At 40.1% G+C, this 20,304-nt stretch overlaps 1 protein-coding gene across 1 annotated transcript; it reads left to right on the top strand.

Annotated features, from left to right (window-relative positions):
• The first annotated feature begins 13 nt into the window (after positions 1 to 13).
• Positions 14 to 20,304, top strand: LOC140938571 (uncharacterized). The gene is made up of 12 exons (XM_073388062.1): positions 14 to 473; positions 1,560 to 1,925; positions 3,583 to 3,879; positions 4,815 to 4,976; positions 5,454 to 5,703; positions 8,668 to 9,377; positions 9,837 to 10,073; positions 10,547 to 10,885; positions 12,321 to 13,181; positions 13,784 to 14,566; positions 15,294 to 15,521; positions 16,080 to 20,304. The coding sequence occupies exons 1-12, from the start codon at positions 158 to 160 to the stop codon at positions 17,966 to 17,968; spliced, it is 6,438 nt and encodes a 2,145-aa protein (XP_073244163.1). The 5' UTR covers positions 14 to 157; the 3' UTR covers positions 17,969 to 20,304.

A 20,304-nucleotide genomic window follows, 5' to 3' on the forward strand; every position in this document is an offset into this window, starting at 1 on the left:
TCTTACTAGTGGTTTTGATTTAACATTTAGAACTTGCAATGGTGGAGTTTTGCTCAGCCAAAAGGGTACAAACAATGGTTTCTTCACCCTTGAAGTTGTGCCCACGGTGGTGAACTATTCACATACTCCTACATTATTTATTGCCAGTCACCTCAGAATGACTTGGGAGATAAGTGGTACAAGACAGTTTGTTACAGTAGGAACAAAGCTGGATCAGAATTTTAATTATAAAGTGGAATTTGTTGCTGGAAGTGGAGCCATAAATTCAACACTTGTACTAACTGGTATATCATCTGTTGATGTTCCAAATAGTATTTTAGGATTTCGTAATTCTGGCCCTTTAAGGGCAGGGCAAGGATTCGTTGGTTGCATTGGAAGTGGCACAAACATTCAGCTCAGAGACAGTGGACCTGGGACGTTTTTTAACATCAAAAACTGTACTCTTGATAACCAGCAAGGATGCCCTGATAAAGGTTAGTGTCAGTGACAAATTTTTTGTATTATTATTCATTCACAATATTTTTCATATCTGATTGGCGGAAATCCCCCAGCTAATTTTATTCTTCATTATAAAGCAGCTGGCATTTTCCAAATTTGAAAGGTGTGAGCAACATACATTGTACAGTTCCAGTTTTAGTTTGTTTATTTACCAGAAAAAAATACATATACAAACAGACATTCAATGACTAAAATGTTATTTAAAATTAAACAGACATAAATTGTAAGTTGTAAAAGAATTAAAAGTATTTTTCTGGTGAGGAAGCTAAAATAGAAACCTTGGGGCTTATTATATGAGCCCCTCCCTAAGACTAACTATTATGAATAAATAAGTGGCGAAATCAAACTGAAATGTAATTAGGATGAAAAGCAAGCAAAACAAAACAGACAAAAGCGGCAAAAATCAAGTACTATTTACAAGTGGTGAATCAGCTAAGATTATTGAATGATGGTTTACTTGCTTGAAAATGAGGTTGATCAATGGTATATTTGTGTGGAAACGAGGCTAATTGGGAAACAGTTATGCTGGATTTATGGGTCTTTCTGCAGGTACTGTCATCAAAAAAGAAATAAAGGAACCAAAACAATGTTAAAGTTCTCCTCGAGGCTTTATTGTTTGGTTGTAATTCCTCTATTGTACATAATCTGTCTGTTTTTAGAACAAAAAAACACGGAAAGACGAAAGAAAACCCGCAAAGGTATTAGAGCCATGAAAACGGAATCCAACAGAAAATACTTAAAGAACCTCTCCAGTCTAGAACTTACAAATGATCAGGAGCCAGCATTCGCTTGACCGTTTGGAAATGGTCCGGTGAGAGTCAGTACCCAGGGGCTCTTCTGCTCATGCTTGAAAACTTTCATCGCGCCTTGTCTCCCAACCCGAATGACAGCCCTGGGTCTCTGAGGATGCGACACCCATGGAACTTTGCCATTGCAATTTTGTAATTTCACATGCACAATAATTATTATGAATTAACGCTGAAATTTAGTGCCAAAATTAAGGAGTAATTTGTCACCCATGAAATAAGATTGATAACCCTTCTGCACATGTTGACTTGCAGTTTGCCCTACTGGTTTTACTGGAGATTACTGTGAAATAAACATTGATGATTGTGCACAGTTTCCATGTCATCACTACAGTACATGTAAAGACCTCATTGGTAATTACAGCTGTGTATGTGGGCCTCGCTGGACTGGCAGACACTGTGATAACCACTTAGGATCTTTATGCAATTCTTCTCTTTGCCAAAATGGAGGCCACTGTAGAGACACTGCGGACTTCAATAACTACACCTGTACATGTGCTCCTGGTTACACTGGGAGGAACTGTGGAGTCCAATTTGATCCTTGTGACAGTTCTCCATGTCAACAAGGTGGAACATGTTCTAAGCTTGGAAGTGAAAATTTCCAGTGTGCCTGTCCTTCAGGTTAGTCTTCAATTGCCATTTGAACTGTTTGTCTATCAATGTAATTAGATACTGTAAAGTCTCGTCACTGGGCCTTGTTCTAGCTTGTGTTGGAAATCACCGGCGATTTTACAATCAGTCATCAAAAATAGTCAGATTGACCCAAATGAGCAATCATCAATTATAATATTGGCAAGATCTCTCTATAGCAATTCCATTATATTTTTCACCTTTGTGCAAGTCAAGGTACATAGTACATGCACTAGAAACTTTTTTTAGTTTTTGACTTTAGACCACTGAGCGTAGAATTGTTTCTGTGCTTTCGGGTGATCAATTTCTCTTTCTTCTTTAATTATGAGACGATTAAAAAGACAACACTCAAGTTCTCAATACTGTACTTTTATCTGCCAAAGATATATTTTTTTACTTCAATAATTGATTGAACATTTTCCATAGTCTACTATCCCAAGAAAGATTTCAGATCGATGATTGGCACACCCCTGGTTCTACAGTGTAGAACCAGGGGTACTGTGCCTGGTGACTCACTTTTGGCTTTTAGTGCATAACAAGGACGACTTAGTTTTAGCATAGTGTAAAATGCTGGCCACAATTTGATGCCATATCTCTCTCTCTCTGCTGGAAATTCTCCTGCGCCCAGCTGACAAGTTCCCACCACATTGCCTTGCAGTCTATCACTGCAGTTTTATTTCCGAAACTGATTCCAAACACAGGGCCTGAAATAATTTTGCTACTGGCACCGGTCAAGTTCCAGTGAAACCTACTTTTGCTCGGACACACCCCTTTACCAGACAATTACAAATAATTTATTATGACATACATGTATCTCTATAAATTTAAACTAAATTTTTGGTTCATTAGAAGCGTAAAGGACCGGACAAAGTGTCCAGTCATCTAAGGATTTGACCAGCCAAACCTTGCTTTTGACCGGACATAATGTCCATTGACTGGCTGTTATTTCAAGCTCTGCCAACTAGTGGATGCAGTGTACAAAGATTACAGCCATACCTGATAGTGGCTAATCAGGGGCTAGTACCGAGCAGTTTATGTGATTAGGCTAGTGAATTCAACCCCTTGTTCATCAGGGCTGTTTTAACTTATTAATTATGGGTCCTTTTGACTTATTAATCATAGTAGTGGAGATGTTTCAGGCAAACACATTTTTACTTGCCTGAAGGGTAACCTGGAAATTTTTTTTTTTGCATTGAATGCTCAAAGTTATTGGACTCCCTATAGTTGGTTCAGTTCTTAAAGCACAGCCTTGATTAAAAAAAAATGTCATTTTGATGATTTTTGTACTTTTCACGCATTTATTATTTTCAGGGTTAACATTAAAATACCTTAACCCCTCATTTTGTTAAGATTTCTCTGTTTTAAAAAATAATCTGCAGAAAGTCTAATATAATACAGTCACTGTCACTTGACAACAGTGTAGGTATTTTAGCTGTCAATCCACAAATGTCTATTTATGAACTATAGGGGGAGGGGGGGGGGGGCAGCACAAACCAACTGAGAAATCTGTGACCACAACACAGTCATTATATTAGCTGCCTGTGCCACCATGTGCTCCTAGAGTATATATCTGTATGTGTCACTACGACAAGTTCATAGGTTATGGATAACTTTTTAACATAATTAATTTTTGTCTTTGAAAATTCAGGTTTTAAGGGCCCGACTTGTAATATAAATGTAAATGAATGTGGAACATTACCATGCAGCCATGGCTCATGTATTGATGGAATCAACAGCTACACTTGCAATTGTACTGGATCTGGTTATACAGGACAAACCTGTGCAGAGGATATTAACGAATGTGAAACTAACAACCCTTGTCATCCTAATGCGACTTGTACAAACTACCCTGGTACTTATCAGTGCAGCTGTCAACCTGGATTTACGGGCAAGAACTGTTATGAGAATGTTGATGACTGTCGTAGTAACCCCTGTAGAAATGGAGGTGAGTCATGTGCCAATCAGATCCAGTGCTGCACTCTTTTAGACTTTGATGAGCTACTCCGCTTGGTGTTGACTGGAACTCATCCAGGGAGCTTTTAATGTTACCAGAAAAAGGGGTAATACTGTCGGGAATTATCACAAGTTATAAGCGGGGTACTATCCTGTGTATGACTGGGTGTATAAATAAATGATTGTTAGTTAAAGGAGTAGTGGTTTGAAATCTGTAAATAGAACCTAAAGCCTATTTTGCCTTGGGATTAATTTTTCCTAGAAAAGTCACTCTGCCGCAGATTGGTCTTGGTCGCAAAACTGCAGCATGCAGTAAGCTCTCATGTCCCCTATGTCTTGAGTGGGTTGTGTGTTGACTGGGGAGAGCATGAGCCTCGCATGCCCTATGACCAGGGGGACTCCCCTATAAAAGTGACAGGGATGCTCACTGGAAAATGAAAATTACACCTCAAGTTTAAACTGACCCCTAAAGGAGATTTCTGTGTGGTCAGGGTTGCAGCATTTTTGGTAAAATTTAATTTCTTTATGCACAGCCCTTAGTGACTTTCCATCCCCCCCAAAATAAGTGAGACTAAAACCTGCAATTTTGGTCGAAGCAAGATGGCAAGCATCCGCGTCACTTTTGTATGGGAGTCTTCACCCCACCCCCGGCCCTATGGTGTAGAGAGAAACATCACTCTCTCCCCAGTATCACTCTCCATTTTCAGCCTTTCTCCATACTCTTCATTTTGACTGTTTGGGCATAAATTACTTGACTGCGAAAAAATATGGCCTGTTTTGTGGTCTGAGAAAACCACAGACCACTAGACCACTAGATCTAAAAGAAAATTCTGGTTTAACCTGACAGTGGACTTAACCTACAACTACAAGTATAAGTGTTAATGTAATGTGTTTTAAAAGTAATGTGTTTTATGTTGTCACTTTTAGGATCTTGTCATGATAAAGTAAGTGGTTACATCTGTAATTGCACAGTGGGCTTTAATGGCAGCCTTTGTGAGAATAACATTGATGACTGTGTATCTCACACTTGTAACAACTATTCATTGTGCGAGGATGGAATCAATAACTACACGTGTGTTTGTAAGCCTGGTAAGTTTGCAGCCTAAATTAGTCACAGGTATCATTTACACAGTTTCAACTCCATGCTCATCTTGGTTATATCATATTGTTATTGTCAGGTCATCAGTTTGAGTAGACCTGTTAGCTTGGCTGGCAAAAGTTGTTTGTTGCTCATTAAAGACCATGTGATTTTACCTTAAAAAAAGTTGTTTCCGTCATCCTATTTATACGTTTATGGATGCATAATTTATGTAGGGGATATTACATAGCCGTGCAGAGATATAATAGAATAAACACCAATGAAATACATGTACCAAACCATTTTTACTTAAATATAGGCACAATTTATTCTGTGACCACTGAAACTGGTGATCTTTTCAGGGGTCAAGATATCACGTTTTTGCACAAAAGCCCGTATTTCATTGGCAATTATATAATAAGAAAAGATCAGTGATGCTGTTTCATAGGCATCATGTGTTAAATTCTGTATTCGTTTCTTCCTTGTAGGATATACTGGAGTCAATTGTACCACAGATATCAATGAGTGTGATTCAAGTCCTTGTCAATATGGTGGCAATTGTACGCATGGTATTAACTTCTATAATTGCTCGTGTCCTCAGCGGTACTCTGGCACAAACTGTGAAATTGACTTGGTAGATGATTGTAAGCCTACAAATCCCTGTTTCAATAATGCAACTTGTGTTGATGACATCAACAAGTTCAACTGCTCGTGCCTTCCTGGATATGAAGGCCCAAGGTCAGTTTTCACTTTCAAGTTAAGTTCGTAATCAGTAAAAAAAGAGCATCCACATTCGCTAGCTCATCCAGTCTTCATTGAAAGCTACTGTAAAACGGGCAACAAAAACGTGTATCTTATTTCGAAACATTGCCGCAAAACGAGTTGAATAGCGATGTGCACGTTTTGCTACCCACGTTCAAAGCCTGCCTTGCAACAAATCAAGTTGTGACAGTTTGCGTGAATACCGTCGTCTAATTGGATAAAATAACGCGGGAATCACGCCGTACACCGGAGTTACGTCACTTGCTGCAAAACAAGTTTCCTTGGTTCGGTAAAAGGCGCATGCAACTTGTACAGATTTTGTTGCAAAAAGTAGAACTACTCTCTACTTTCTGCAACAACGTTTCGCCACCTGCAATCAATACCTGCTCCTGAAAGACTGCCTTTTGGTTGGTAAACTTAAAAAGTATCTTTGAGTTCCGTGCTTCTTGAAAGGGGAAAAAGGACGACAAAAAATGTATCGCTTAGCGTGTACCCCCTTGGTTTCAAGGACATTTTTTGCAGATGTTTTTTTTCTTTGTTAGTATGCCGACTACTTGAGTATTGAAAGCAGTTATTGAACATGCATGCAATACCCCGCCTTTATGCCACATATGCGTCTATACGGTAAACATTACATTTTTGTACTTACTGTTAAGACGTGCAGAATGTTTAGGACAAGAAGAGCGCTTTCTGTGACTCATCTGTAGTCGCAGAGAACATTTACCTCAGGACCGTAGTTTTTTTAGATTGCAACTTTTGCAGGTGCGTTTTTGAAGCTGACTTCCTCAAGCTTTTACAGCACATGAAAGTTAAGGCCATACATTGTTGTAACTTTGTTCCGGTTAGTGAATAGAAAGATAGTGTGTGAGTTTTGAAATGATTCCAATATTCCCTAAGACACGAGAGCAGATATAAGTGATGTGATATTTCGAGTCATCGATCCGCATGAGGCAGATCTACAGAAGTAGAAGTAGAATGGTTTATTGATTACCTTACTAGCAGTATGGACTGAATTGCTAAAGTTTACAATGTATAGAAAAACGTTTTGAAATATAATTCCGAAAATACTTGCATGCTAACCATATGAATCCTGCAACTTCGAAAGTTTAAAATATTAGACTAACTAAGAATTGTTTAAAAATACTTGAACATTTGTTAATAAAGGTATGACAGCACCTATTGGTCTTGCATGGCTTTACACGTTATGATCTAGAGTTCCTGAGGGCCTTAGAGGGTCCTTCGTTGAATGGTATGAGAGGGTGCAAAATATCAAGGGGATTTTCTCCAATTTTGTTAAAAAGTTTTTTACACAGCTCTGTCCTTCTTTGCTCTAACGTAACAAGGCCTGAACGTGACAGGGCATCTGAGCAGTGCACTTCGCAACCAAAAATTGTCCGCAGAGCACGTTTCAGTATCCGTTCAAAAGTTATGGTTAGATATTGTGGAAGACTAAAATGACAAACCTGGCAGCCATGGGGTAAAACAGACTGGATGCAAGCAACATAGAACTGAACCAGTTCTTGAGCTTGTACTTTTGCACGCTTTAGTTGCAATAAAAAATACAAGCGTTTGGCACCCTTTTTTGTCATTTCTGTTACATGAGAGTTCCACTTAAGGTCGTCTTGAATATGAAAGCGTAATACCTTAACTACCTATACTGTATTAGTCTTACAACCGCATCGATTTCTACAAGTTAATGATTTGTCAGAGAGCGTGCAAATGTTATCCTTAGTTATTTCTTTTTTAAAACTGATTGGCGTAGATCGATATATGTTTTGTAACTTTATTTCTATATTTGTAGTTCCTTTTTCAGTCGATGTAATAGTCGTAGAATTATTTTGATTAGGTTGATAGAGAGCTGGTTGACATTCCACCATACCTTAACTTTTTTATTCAGAATTCATTACTTTCAAGGCTTTTCAGTTCAGTTCACGAACTGACGTTTTGGGTCTCCCAGTCGTTCGGTAGATTATTGTCATAAAGTAAGAAAACCAAGGACAATAGATAGTTCACGGAATTCCGCAAACAGAGTTCGCTCGAGTTATAGAAAATCTCAGTGTCTCAGTCATGAAAAATAAGAAGTTCATCTTCAGGCCTGGAAAGTTAGTCATAGAATTTAATGGTTAGTTGTGAAAAGTCAGGGAAAACTGTGTTGTTGTTTTCTTTTTTTTGGTTTGTGTTTTGAAAATGTTTGAAAGTTGACAGCTAAACGTAAGGTCATGGAAAACTGGACAAGTTCGTGCAAAAAGTCGTGGAAATTCTTGGAATTTCAAGAGCTCTAAAGAGTATGCAAACCCCACACAAGTCATCGCGTGCCTCGGTGATTCTGTATGGCCTATGGCTACAAACTGCTTCCTGTTCTAAATATGACTTGTGAATCATTACAAGGGAATGCCTCTAATTCCATATGATTATAGTTTCTTCAACAATATTAGTGGTTGACAATATGAAAACTTTCGAAAATTCTATAAATATTCCACAACTAGATGTAGATTATCGTCATATTGCTTTCCTGCAATTTCACTGGCATGTTGTGCTGTTGAATAGCCTTTTCTAAAGCCAATTTGGAAATGGAATATCGCTCTTTTCATTAATTTTTTGCAGTGAATGTCTCCTTTTGGTCAAGTCGGAACTGTGATTTCCCGCAAGCTTTATAATTAAACCGCTGTAGAATACCAATATTAAATTTTTCAAATTTTAAAATATTCACAGTGGCGTTATACGTGACGTCTTGCGTTCAAATACCTCGAAACAGAAAGTTCGTTATGAAAGAGCTTGTAATGTGGTGGGTCGGATGCTTATCAATTCGGGGAAGTTTGTCGGCTAAATTGCAACGTACATCAGTTAATGTGAAATGTTTCTAAGAACAATTGTTCTACCACGTCCATCATGTTCCCAGATGATATCAATCCTCATGTTGTTAGTCCTTATGTCTTGCAGGTGTGAAACTGAGACAAATGAATGTCTTTCTTCCCCTTGTCTCAACAATGGCACTTGTATTGACCGATTCAATAACTTCACCTGCAACTGTACGTCAGGATTTACAGGACATCGCTGTGATGTCGACATCGATGACTGCGTGATTAATCCTTGCCAAAACAATGCTACATGTGTTGATGGTATCAATCATCGAACTTGTTACTGCCCTGCTGAGTTTTATGGCGACGACTGCGACAAAGTGCGAGATGCATGTCATCCTAATCCCTGTGACAACAACGCGAACTGCTCTTTCGCCGGGAACTCATACAGCTGTAGCTGTGTGTTAGGATTTGAGGGTAGAAACTGTTCAGTGAACATCGACGACTGCAAAAATGACTCCTGTGTTGCAAACGCCACTTGCATCGATGGTGTTAATAACTTTACTTGCCAGTGTCCAGCCGGGTTCCATGGAGAGTTCTGTCATTTGGAAATCAAAGAGTGCGACTCAAATCCTTGTAAGAACAATGGGACATGTGTTGAAGGGATTGATGGCTATAACTGCTCTTGTGTGCTAGGATTTAATGGCACAAATTGTGAGAACAATATCGACGACTGTCCGTCACATAACTGTAACAACGGAACTTGTATTGATGGTATTGACTCATTCACGTGCAGTTGTACTTCAGGTTTCACTGGAGAATTTTGTGACTCTGACATAAATGAATGTAATGGTAAGGGTACTTCATAGTTAATAGGGGTTATTTAGGCAACTTCATGTACCTTCAAAGTACCCCCTTCCCTCCCCTGAGGACGACTTAACCTCTCAAACCTCATTACCTTACAAATTCTCTAGACTGATCTACATACATTTCCTTTAAGAATTAGTTCAGCCAATTTGTTAAAAGTTCAAAGCGTTTTCCCATAATTCTCATAATCTTTTCTCTTGATGATGTATGGATTCTGTTAGGATAAAATTGCTGAAAGGGTTAAGGAGGCACCCTTAAGGCCTTCGATAGTTGCTGTTATTAGAAATACGTACATGCGATACTAGTTCGTAGCTTGATCCTAGTTTCTTTTAAGTTATTAGTAAAGCGTCCGAACAAGCGATAGATTTGTCTCCTGACATGTGAACATTTGTGTTTTCTAGCCTATTTGAGTCATAATGTTTGTTTGTGTTTGTTTATTGTCAGCTAATCCTTGCAATTGTGGTACGTGTGTTAATGTCCCTGGTTCATACCGGTGCAATTGTGATCAATGGACAACAGGTGTACACTGTGAGATTGATATTGATGAATGCCAAAACCAGAGCCTCTGTAGCAAGCAGTTAAGGCAAGGTGTCTGCACCAACTACAACGCGGTGACGGATTACCAGTGTAACGATCATCTGCGGAAAGGATACGAGTGTTTTTGCAGAAATGGGTTCCAAGGTAAATTTAGCCTGCGTTACAGGAGGTAGAGGGAAAAGATTCGTACTCGCTTAAGGCGCGAGATGTGTGGATGGGGTGCCGATCTCCCCGCCAAAAAATGCCCGAATTCTTCTCTTCCCCCCCCCCCCTCTTCCCCCCCGACCCTGAATAGTGCCTGTCAGGAAAGTGACCCGTAATGAAGTGTAAGAAAAACCCCTTACGATAATGGCGTAGATTAGGCGCTTTTCATTTGCAGTATCGGTTTCTTCCCCTTATGATATTATTTATTTAATTAATAAACAGTTTAGCAATTTTTACTACAACGTGCCGACCCCTAGTCTATACTGTCGCGAGAATCTCGTTATTTCCCAAGGCAATACTGCGATTTTCGCAGAGAACAATTTCGATGTCATCGTGTCCTCGATATTTGTGAGGACGCGCGTTGTTTGGGAAAAATTCCAGTTCTATAAGAGTAATGCTTTTCTCTATTCCAGGTCATAACTGCGAATTAAATACCGATGACTGCTTAAGTTTGCCTTGTAAAAATGGCGCGACTTGCACCGATGGGGTTTTTTCCTACACTTGTACATGTGCATCTGGTTGGACGGGAAAAAACTGCGACACTGACATAAATGAGTGTGACCTGCATGTCTGCCAAAATGACGCAACTTGTCTAAACTTAGATGGAACATACAACTGCACATGTAAGCCTGGATTTTCAGACTTCAATTGTTCCACTGATATCGACGAATGTGAATCAAGCCCTTGTGTTAATGGAAACTGTACAGATCTGGTAAATGGCTTCAACTGTACCTGTTTTCCTGGATATACAGGTAACCTATTGAAACGCAAATAGTTTTGGACTACATTAAAGGGGCCATGTCATGCTCCTATTTGCGTTTTTTTTAAAAGGGCTTAAACTTGTTTTCGCGTCAATTGAATTCCAAAAATAATGGTCCAGTTTTGTTATTAAACAGGGTTCGCACAGTCTTGAAATGTCCTTGAATTTTGGGGAAAGTCCTTGAATTCCATTTTTCCTTGAAAAGTCCTTAAATTTCTTTGCAAGTCCTTGAAAAGTCCTTGAATTTTCTTCAACTTTGAATTTAGTGGCATGGAAAGTGCTTTTTGATGATTTTTCATTGTCCAAGACGGAATTATAAATTATGAATCATAGCTCAGAGAATTTAAAGGTTATTCACACAAAGTGCTCAATTTTTTATGCAATAATTAACTATCAATTTAAGACAAGTGAACTGCAAAATTTAGAGAAGTTGGTGAAGCAAACAGTTCAAGCCTTAGAGGCTTAAAAGAATAGACTGGAAATGTGCATTTTTGTACAATCTGTGAAATTATATTCCTAGTAGGTGGTCCTTAAAAAGTCCTTCAAAAAGGGTTGGAATTTTTTGTGTGAACCTTGTTAAAGAATTTATTTAGGCATTGAAACTGTTTCCTGTCGTCTGTTTCAACGGATGGCAAGGATGGACGTGGATTAAAACTAATTAGTGCACCTTGTTGAAATTTCGTCATAACTCTACAGGAGTAATTTGTGTATGGGTAAAGGCAAGAAATGCTGACTTCAGCACAGACTCGCTACGTGTCGAGTTCGCTACGTTGGAGTTCACTACCTGTTCGCTACGTATTACTTTCTTTCGGTAAACCATTTAAAAATATTTCCTTAATATCACTAAATATTTCTCTATATTTCTCGTTCTTTTACGCTTCCCCCTCCAAAGGTGCAAGTTTTGGACTTTGCCAATTGGCAGCGAGCCCAGTATGTTGGTAGCGAACTCGAACGTAGCGAATTTGAGAGGTAGAGAAACTGGTGTAAAGCCCCTCGTGACTACCCCGTTACGCTGTGATTTATGTCTACTAGCAGTGTATCGTAAATATGACAACATCATCATGATTTCTTTCCTAACAGTCCGCGCAGTCCTTTTAGAAGAAATAGTTTTTTGTAATCTGTAGCTAATGACCTAAATATGACCATTATAAGGCCTGGTTCTGATTGAACTACGGTTGTTGCCTGCACACCAACGTGATATTTTGAAGACAGTGTTGATCCTTTTTTAAACCTAAATGGTGGCCAAGATTTTTCTCACTGTACTTCATATATTTTACTTCCCTGGGGAAAACTATCGGTTTGATGGGTGGGGCCGGAAAGCCGGGGCTTCTCGCAAGCATGAAATTAATTGCAATACATTAGTCGGGGCAATTGATTCTGAAATTTTTTGTTTTAATTGGAGTATTTCAATATTTTTCATCCCATAGGAAAAAATTGCTCCGAGGATATCGACGAGTGTGCGTCTAGTCCTTGTATAAACAACGGAACATGCTATGATTTAATAGCTGATTTTAACTGTACATGCCCTAGTAACTACACTGGTAAAAGGTGTGAGACCAAGGTCACATCCTGCGTTCCGAATCCGTGCTTTAATAACGGCTCATGCACGCCACACCCAGAAAACAACAACTTCACGTGTGAATGCTCTCCGGGGTTTGGAGGTGCGCTATGCGCGAACGTGACCACCATTGGATTGAGCGGCTCGTCATTCATGTTTTTCCAGCTTGACAGAAATGCCTTCGAGCTTTCGTTTCAGTTTCGGACCACTCTAAGCTATGGCCTGCTTGCGGCTGATTCACAAAATACTTTTCTTGTGTTTCTCGAAACAGAAAATGTTACTATCGTGTACAATAAGGTTACTAAGCTTTCTGTAGGCAAGACAGCCAACCTCAGCGATGGCCACTGGCACACAATTCATATCAACATATCTTCAAGCTCTGTGAGCGTGACAGTTGATAACTCTTCTTGCGGTCAACACTGCGTTGCTTCATCTTCTCTGCAAACTCAAGTGAGCTTAACAGATCTTTACGTTGGTGGATCTCCATTTGGTCCAAGTTATGATCATAATACGCTGTATAATTTTACTGGCTGCTTCCAGGACGTAAACATAGACAGGAACACTGTGATTCCCACAGGCTCACAAGTGTCTTTAATCAATACTAGTATTGGATGTCTCCGCCGTGAAGTTTGTGCTTCGAACCCCTGTGCTTATGGCAAGTGTGTAGATAAATGGATCAAGTATAGCTGTGAATGTGAGCGCCGCTGGATTGGCCCACAATGCAATGCAAGTGAGTAATAACCAAAACTAAAAGACAAATCGCACAACATTTTGACCAAATTTTCCTAAAGTCGCCTTAAATCTTCTTAAGTCGCCTAAAATTACGGCGACTTAAGGTCCCAGAGTAGGCCTTAAAAGGATAAGGCTGTTAAATGTTTCTGTTTAAAATGAGCTGCAAAAACTGTTCCCATCTGAGACAACAAGCAGGACCAATACAAGATATCATGTGACAGTAAGATGTCTGTTTAAACGAGGCAATGCGTGTAATTACCTGGGTGATCATAATGCATCAAGTGATGTTGTAGTTATTAGTGATCGATTGCCAGAGCAATCAGGCACGTTGTGATTGAATGACACTAATCAAAGGGTTTTACATCTGTACTTGTTAAGCTTGAATTTCGAGTGCTTGTAGATTAAGTAACAATAAGTGTTGTAATTAATCGAAAAAATAAGTCACCAGCAAGAAAAGTCAGTCTTAAAAATGGCAAAAAATCGGTTTCCTCAAGATGCGTTTTTAGTGATCTGTACAGAAAATTGCGTTCCCGCAGTTTTCCTTTTTATCCTTTGCACGAACATTATGCTTTGGTAACGCCCATGTTCTCTTCATTTCAGCTTTGATTCCAGGTTCGTTTGGTGCAACCGAACCGTTGAACGTTGCTAGCAACAGACGGCGTCGGGATATTCAGAGCATGCAGAATGCGAGCTTTGCTAAATTTCTTACCAACCGTACAAGTTTTGGCGCTTCTGGAGAATTATCATTCTTCATCCGAACTCGAGAACATAACGGTCTCGTGGTATTTATGACAGACAGTGGCGACAACCATATTGCTGTTGTTGTTTATGAAGGATTCTTGACTATTCAAGTGAAGTTAGACGGGGTAAATTCAAATGTGACGCTCAATGAAAGTATAAATGACGGAGAATGGCATTTCGCGGAAGTACAAGGCAACATGTTGCGCCTTGATAACCACACACAGGAAGTTGTTCTAACCGGAGGGAAAAGTATTAACTTAACTTTCACCTTCATTGGAGGATTGGATGACTACAATCGGTTCCCTGATGCCTTTCTTATAAGAACCCCATTCCGGGGCTGTTTGCAGGACATTCGACTCAACAATCAACTGTTTGATTTCGGCTTTACGCCTCCCTCGTTGATTTCCATGGATCAGTATCAGTTACTAGCTAGTGGTCATGTGGGTGAAGGGTGTAAAGGGATGAACGTCTGTCGTTCCGCTCCATGTGGTGTTGGAGGGTACTGTAAAGATTTATGGAACAAATATCAGTGTGACTGCAAACCACGCTATGGTGGGACGGACTGTGCACTGTATGGTTGTGCCCTGGTTAACCTGTGTCCTGCCAATACAACTTGCAGAGATGTCGGTGAAAATTACGAGTGTAAGTGGTCAACTATTTAAAATATTAATTCTTTTATTCTCGAAGTTTTTAAAATAAATTTTGTGCCAACTATATCACCCCAAGAAGGCGAGGACTTAGATTTATTATAAGAGTGAAGGGTCCAGTTATCTGTACCAAAAGACTCAGTATCACTAGCCACGTCTTTTGGATTGATATCCCTTCAGGATCTTAATTTTCCAGCTAAATACTATTTTCGGCCGCTATCACTTTCGGACTCTTAAAGTGCGCAAGTACGTTGAAGCAACGAAAATTGATCGGAGCGTTTAAACGGTGTCAATTCAATCCAATATTTTCCAATATCTGTGTACGTAGACAAAGTTGTTGATCAAAGGAATTTTAGACGAAAGCCCAAACTATCCCAAACTATGTTGCAACGCTCTTCCAACAAGGTTTCAATGTTATTTCAACGTTTCTCACCAATATTGGAAGAATTGGTCATGCGGTGCCAAGTCAGTGTCGCTAAGTGTTAAACTATTGCTGGAACCCACGCACGCTCTCATCAATGCCAGAAATGGTATTGAAGCAAAAGGATTCCTGTCATCAACGTATCTGCAAAGATTGCTATGTGCTTTTTACACAGTTAGGGTTGACTTCATAACTAGCTTGGCTTTGGCACTCCACCCTCTGATCAGAGACAGTGAGGAATTCTATGTGTATGGGACTCAGGGTAGAGAGAACTTAGAATTTTTTCTCGTTTATTTGATAGGTGTACGTCCTGTCACATTGAATGGCAGTTCAAGCAGTGCAGTGTTCAAATTCACTTCAAACGTTAATGTCAGCTTCAGTGTGTCCCTGAGAGTGCGGACAAGACAGCCATCGACTAGTTTGATTGACATAAATCAAGACCAGAATACTTTCTTTAAGATGGAGGTCGCGAATGGGCGAGTAAGAACCCATTACCTTTTAGAAGGAGAAAGTGTTTTAATATTGTCAGGTAAGAGTCAATACAGTTCGGCACAAATTTCGGGGAACCCTCTATATGTACTGAGGGTGTTCTACCCTTAAATATAGGTCATAGTGCTGTGAACTGATACTATTTATCACTGCATACTGGAACGTATCGCCTTGTGTATTTTAAACTGTTTAAAGTTCTCAGATAGGAACATGTTCACGATACATTTCTCGGTTATAATCTGGTAAACTAAGACCTAACAACAAAGTGCCTGACCTAATGAACATTTGGTTGGGTACCCTGGCTCCAGAGGTCCGTTCTTGAAATATCTAGGATGAAGTACACCGTTCTTACGGTTTGAGAAAGTGAGGCGTTTCGCCGCGAACTGTCAGGAATTATAGATATAGGTAAAAAAATAACCTCTAGAACTCAGGGTAATGGTTGGGAGGGGATTTATTAAAACTACAGAACACAGCCAGGACCCACCTATCTACAGAAAGGCTTGTGGTGCCTCAGCATACCCTATTGGGACACCGTCTACCTTTCAGGAACTTCTGTCAACTTAAAATCTTAAATTTTGGTTTGTGTTTGTATTTTCAGATGTTTTTGTTAATGACGGCCGATGGCATGACGTCGTCTTCAACGTCACCAATAATCAAAGTCATGTTACTGTAGACGGTAGCAAGACTTATAACTCATCCAGACTTCCTAGTAGGGAAATAACCGGCTTATTACAACGCACTTCAGTTTTGGTTGGCAACTCGGTGTTTAAAGGTTGCTTAGATAATGTCCGCATTGGAGGTCTTTTGCTCCCGTTTGTTGATTACTATAACGGTACATTGAATGTAAGTCATGTGACACCATTAAAACCTCACTTTAACGCCACCATCCGCGGAATACAGCTTGGTTGCCATGGTGATGATGTCTGCGCCATAAGTCCTTGTGTACGCGGTGTATGCGGTGACGTTTGGAACCAGTTCACGTGTGCGTGTCCCGAGGGATGGGCGGGGAATGTTTGTAACCTGACCGCTAACATGACTTGCGCACACTCCCCGTGCGTGAATGGCACGTGTTATAACCTAACGCACGTAAACGTTCCAACCAATGAGAACCAAGTAAGTGACGTTGGATTTGACATGTTTGGCTGTAACTGCACCGCAGGATTTGAAGGAAAGCGATGCGAGAACGACACGAAGGAATGCGCCTCTGGGCCTTGTCAAAATGGAGGAACCTGCACAGAATTGCACCTAAACTACAGTTGCTCGTGTACAACGGGTTTTATGGGAAGAAACTGCCAAATAAATATTGATGACTGTGCAGACAATAACTGCACCAACAATTCCACTTGCGTTGATGGAATTGCGTCTTATAACTGTTCATGTGTAGATGGTTTTAATGGCACCTTCTGTGAGCTGGATATTGATGAATGTGCTGACACGCCGCCTTACGGTCCTTGTAACGCTACGGGAACACGCAGTTGTAACAACACTAAAGGTAACTTCGCTTGTGACTGTAAACCGGGATATTTTGGTGCCTTGTGTCAGTATGATCCTTCTTTGACCTGTGAGATAAGGGCACCCTGCAAAAATGGGGGAAATTGTTCGGATAACGCAACAGCCTTCAGTTGTTCCTGCCCTGCTGGTTATAACGGTACACTCTGTGAATTTGACATCCACGAATGTGCTGACTTACCTTGCATTAACAATGGAACATGCATCGACAGTCATGTCAACAAGTCGTACTTCCCCGGTTATGAATGCCAGTGCACCGTGGATTACACTGGAAAACAGTGCGAAAAGCTCATTGATTTATGCAATGAGTATCCATGTAAGAACAATGCAACGTGTGAAAGGTTAGCATATAACGAATACAGATGCAACTGTACAGAAGGGTTTGGAAATGTAAATTGTAGTGGACTATTGGCGAACTGCCTTCCTAATCCATGCAAACGTGGAGTTTGTATCCCGTTAATGGATAGTTACGTTTGTCAGTGTAACTCTGGATATACAGGGAGCAATTGTGATTCACTCATTGACAAGTGCGACTCTAATCCTTGTCAAAACGGTGGTACTTGCACTGCGGAAGAAAACTTCTTCAATTGTTCCTGCAGCTCAGATTGGTTGGGTGGACATTGTGAGTTTAAAAATCCCTGCTCGCGAAACCCTTGTGAGAATGGTGCTTCTTGTGTAGTGAATGATCAGCTTGGAAACTTTTCATGCGTGTGCCCTGATAAGTTTACTGGACAGTTTTGTGAAACACAGCTCACATCGAGTCCTCCAGTTGCAAAGGAATCTCGGGTATCTCCGTATCTTATCGGTGGGGTGGTAGTGGCGGGCCTCGTTGCCATTTCACTTTTTATTCTTCTGATTTTGGCTCTGAGGAAACGAGCGGGTAACGGTACTTATAGTCCAAGCAAGGAGGAAGGACAAGCTGGCCGAGTGGAACTGGATTCCATACTCAAACCTCCACCCCTAGAGAGACTCATATAATTCCCTGCATATTGCAAGCGAGTATCCAACTGGCGAAATGTATTGAGGAGGAAATAGACAGGCTATAGACTGCCAATTTCTAAATTTAAAGGAAATCACAAATTTATGGTTGCAGAGTACTTAAAAACGACGAAGATCACCTGCCTTATCCTTTCTCCTCACCCATCAAGTCAAAATTTATAGACTTAGATGCTTTGGTCGATGTTTGACTCTTAAGATCTAATAAATACGATACGCGTTCACGAAAACTGAACATGCAGAGTGTCATTCTTCAAGTTGAGGATCTTCTCAAGGAAGACTGATGTACTACAGACTGACAGATTTCACCGGAATTTTACGCAAGAGAAGATTTCTCCCACGAAAACATGAGAGTATGAAAGACCCCAAGGAATAAACATCATCAAACGGATTTGTTCGCAAGATCTCGTTTGGTAGAGGACGATAGTAAGCATAGGTTTTAAAAGATATTTTTCATGGTTGCCGTGTCACTCAGATTGATCATCAGTACATACAGCTATTTCGAGAAAGGTTGTCAGCAAAAATGTGCACGCGACAATCCCGAAAGGTAATGTGGGATATGATCAGTACACTGTTCCTGACTCTGTAGCTGTCAAAACTTCTTTAGTGTTGCTTTCCTTTAGCGCGCGCAAACATACGTCCATGGCCTCTTGTGCCCTTCTTCCTTGAAGAACAGCGAACTCAAAACCACCCACAATACCTTTCGGGATTGTCGCGTGCACTTTTTCCGACAAGCTTTCTCGAAATAGCTGGATATGTTGATACATAGGACCTGGGCCTCACATGTGCATGCACACAAGCACAAAATTTGGGTCTAGAAGTAAAGTTGGCGCCAAAGAATAATTCCAACTTGGCAGGAAAAGAAAGACATTCGTGTTTATGCTTAAGTCGAGCACCTTATTAGAAATAACAACGACTGAAGCATAGGCAAAAGAGGAGCAGGACATTTTGATATTTTTATGTTTATGTTTTTATTTCTGCTTTTCTCGCTGTAACGGGTAAGGTGAAACATCTTGTGCTATAGTCGATAGTAACGGCCGGGCTCACGGGCTGCTCCAGTGCGTGCTAAAAGCGAAAGTTCAAGAAACATGCTTCAGTGTAAACTGGCGTGACACACAGATGAGCAAACTATCAGTTTTTCTTGCGATTATTCTGGTATTACGAACATGTAATTTATGTGCGACGCTGCCAGACAAGCAAAACATCAGCTCCCTTTTTCCTTTCTTCCCAATCCCCTACCCCTTTCGACGCCTGCTACGCAGGCTAAGCATCACAAGAAGTTAGTGACAACTTATCCTTGATTACATACCCTCTTTGCGTATAATTATCCTGTTAAAGGTTCTTGTGCTTATTCTCTGCTTGTTGTTTTTATCAATGTTTCACTTCTAGAATCATTTTTAAACACGATGGTTTTCTTATATAATAGTTTGTGGATGAAATCCTGTTATATATTTGATCATTCTGATTAAACGTCTTCAGGAATGAAAGGGGAAATGTTAACACTTGTCCCAAGAATTAATATTTCATGTTTCAGACTAAGGCCCGTTTCGAACGTCGTGCTACTGCTGTGGCGAACTCAATTGATCGAATTAAATTCGACTTTAGCACGGCAGTAGCGCGACACTTGAAACCAAGTCGTGCTACTGCCGTGTAGCACGGCAAGCCTTGCCTTGCTACACCGTAGTAGCTCGACTTGGTTTCAAACGTCGTGCTATTGCCGTGCCGAACTCAATTCATAAATTATAAATACATTAGAGTATATTTAAAAGTCTGCTAAACCGTTTCTTCATTTTTGTGTTTTGTTTTCGGCAACAGCCGTGCTATTCGACTAAATTAAATTCGATGTCTGAAAGCAAGTAGTGCTAGTGTCGTGCTGCAGTCGAGCTACAGTCGAGCCAGCTTAGCACGGCAGTAGCACGACGTTTGAAACAGGCCTAATTTTTTATGACTCTGCCAATATCATCTTTGATCTGTAACAGAAGATTAAATGAGAAATATGACAAAAAGATTCGGAAATCTGGCGTAAGGAAGGATTTTTACAGACCTTTGCATTGTGAACGTAATTTAAATCTATTTCAATGTCGTTTGTTGCCTTCAGCCGATATTTTCTCAGTGGTTTTCTACAACAGGGCGTGCTTTCTCGTTTTTCGTACTTCAGAAATATATTTAATAACCCAATGTATATAGGCGCCTTCCGTAGAATTGGTGTAATAAAAAATTATTTTAAGTTAATTTTAAATTTACGTGACTACAATGTAACTAGCAAACGTTGTATAACGTTTTTATATAGTTTTCATAAAAGAGTGTGGTTGCTATTA

Source organism: Porites lutea, chromosome 5, assembly GCF_958299795.1.
Source record: "Porites lutea chromosome 5, jaPorLute2.1, whole genome shotgun sequence".
Lineage (NCBI taxonomy): Eukaryota > Metazoa > Cnidaria > Anthozoa > Scleractinia > Poritidae > Porites > Porites lutea.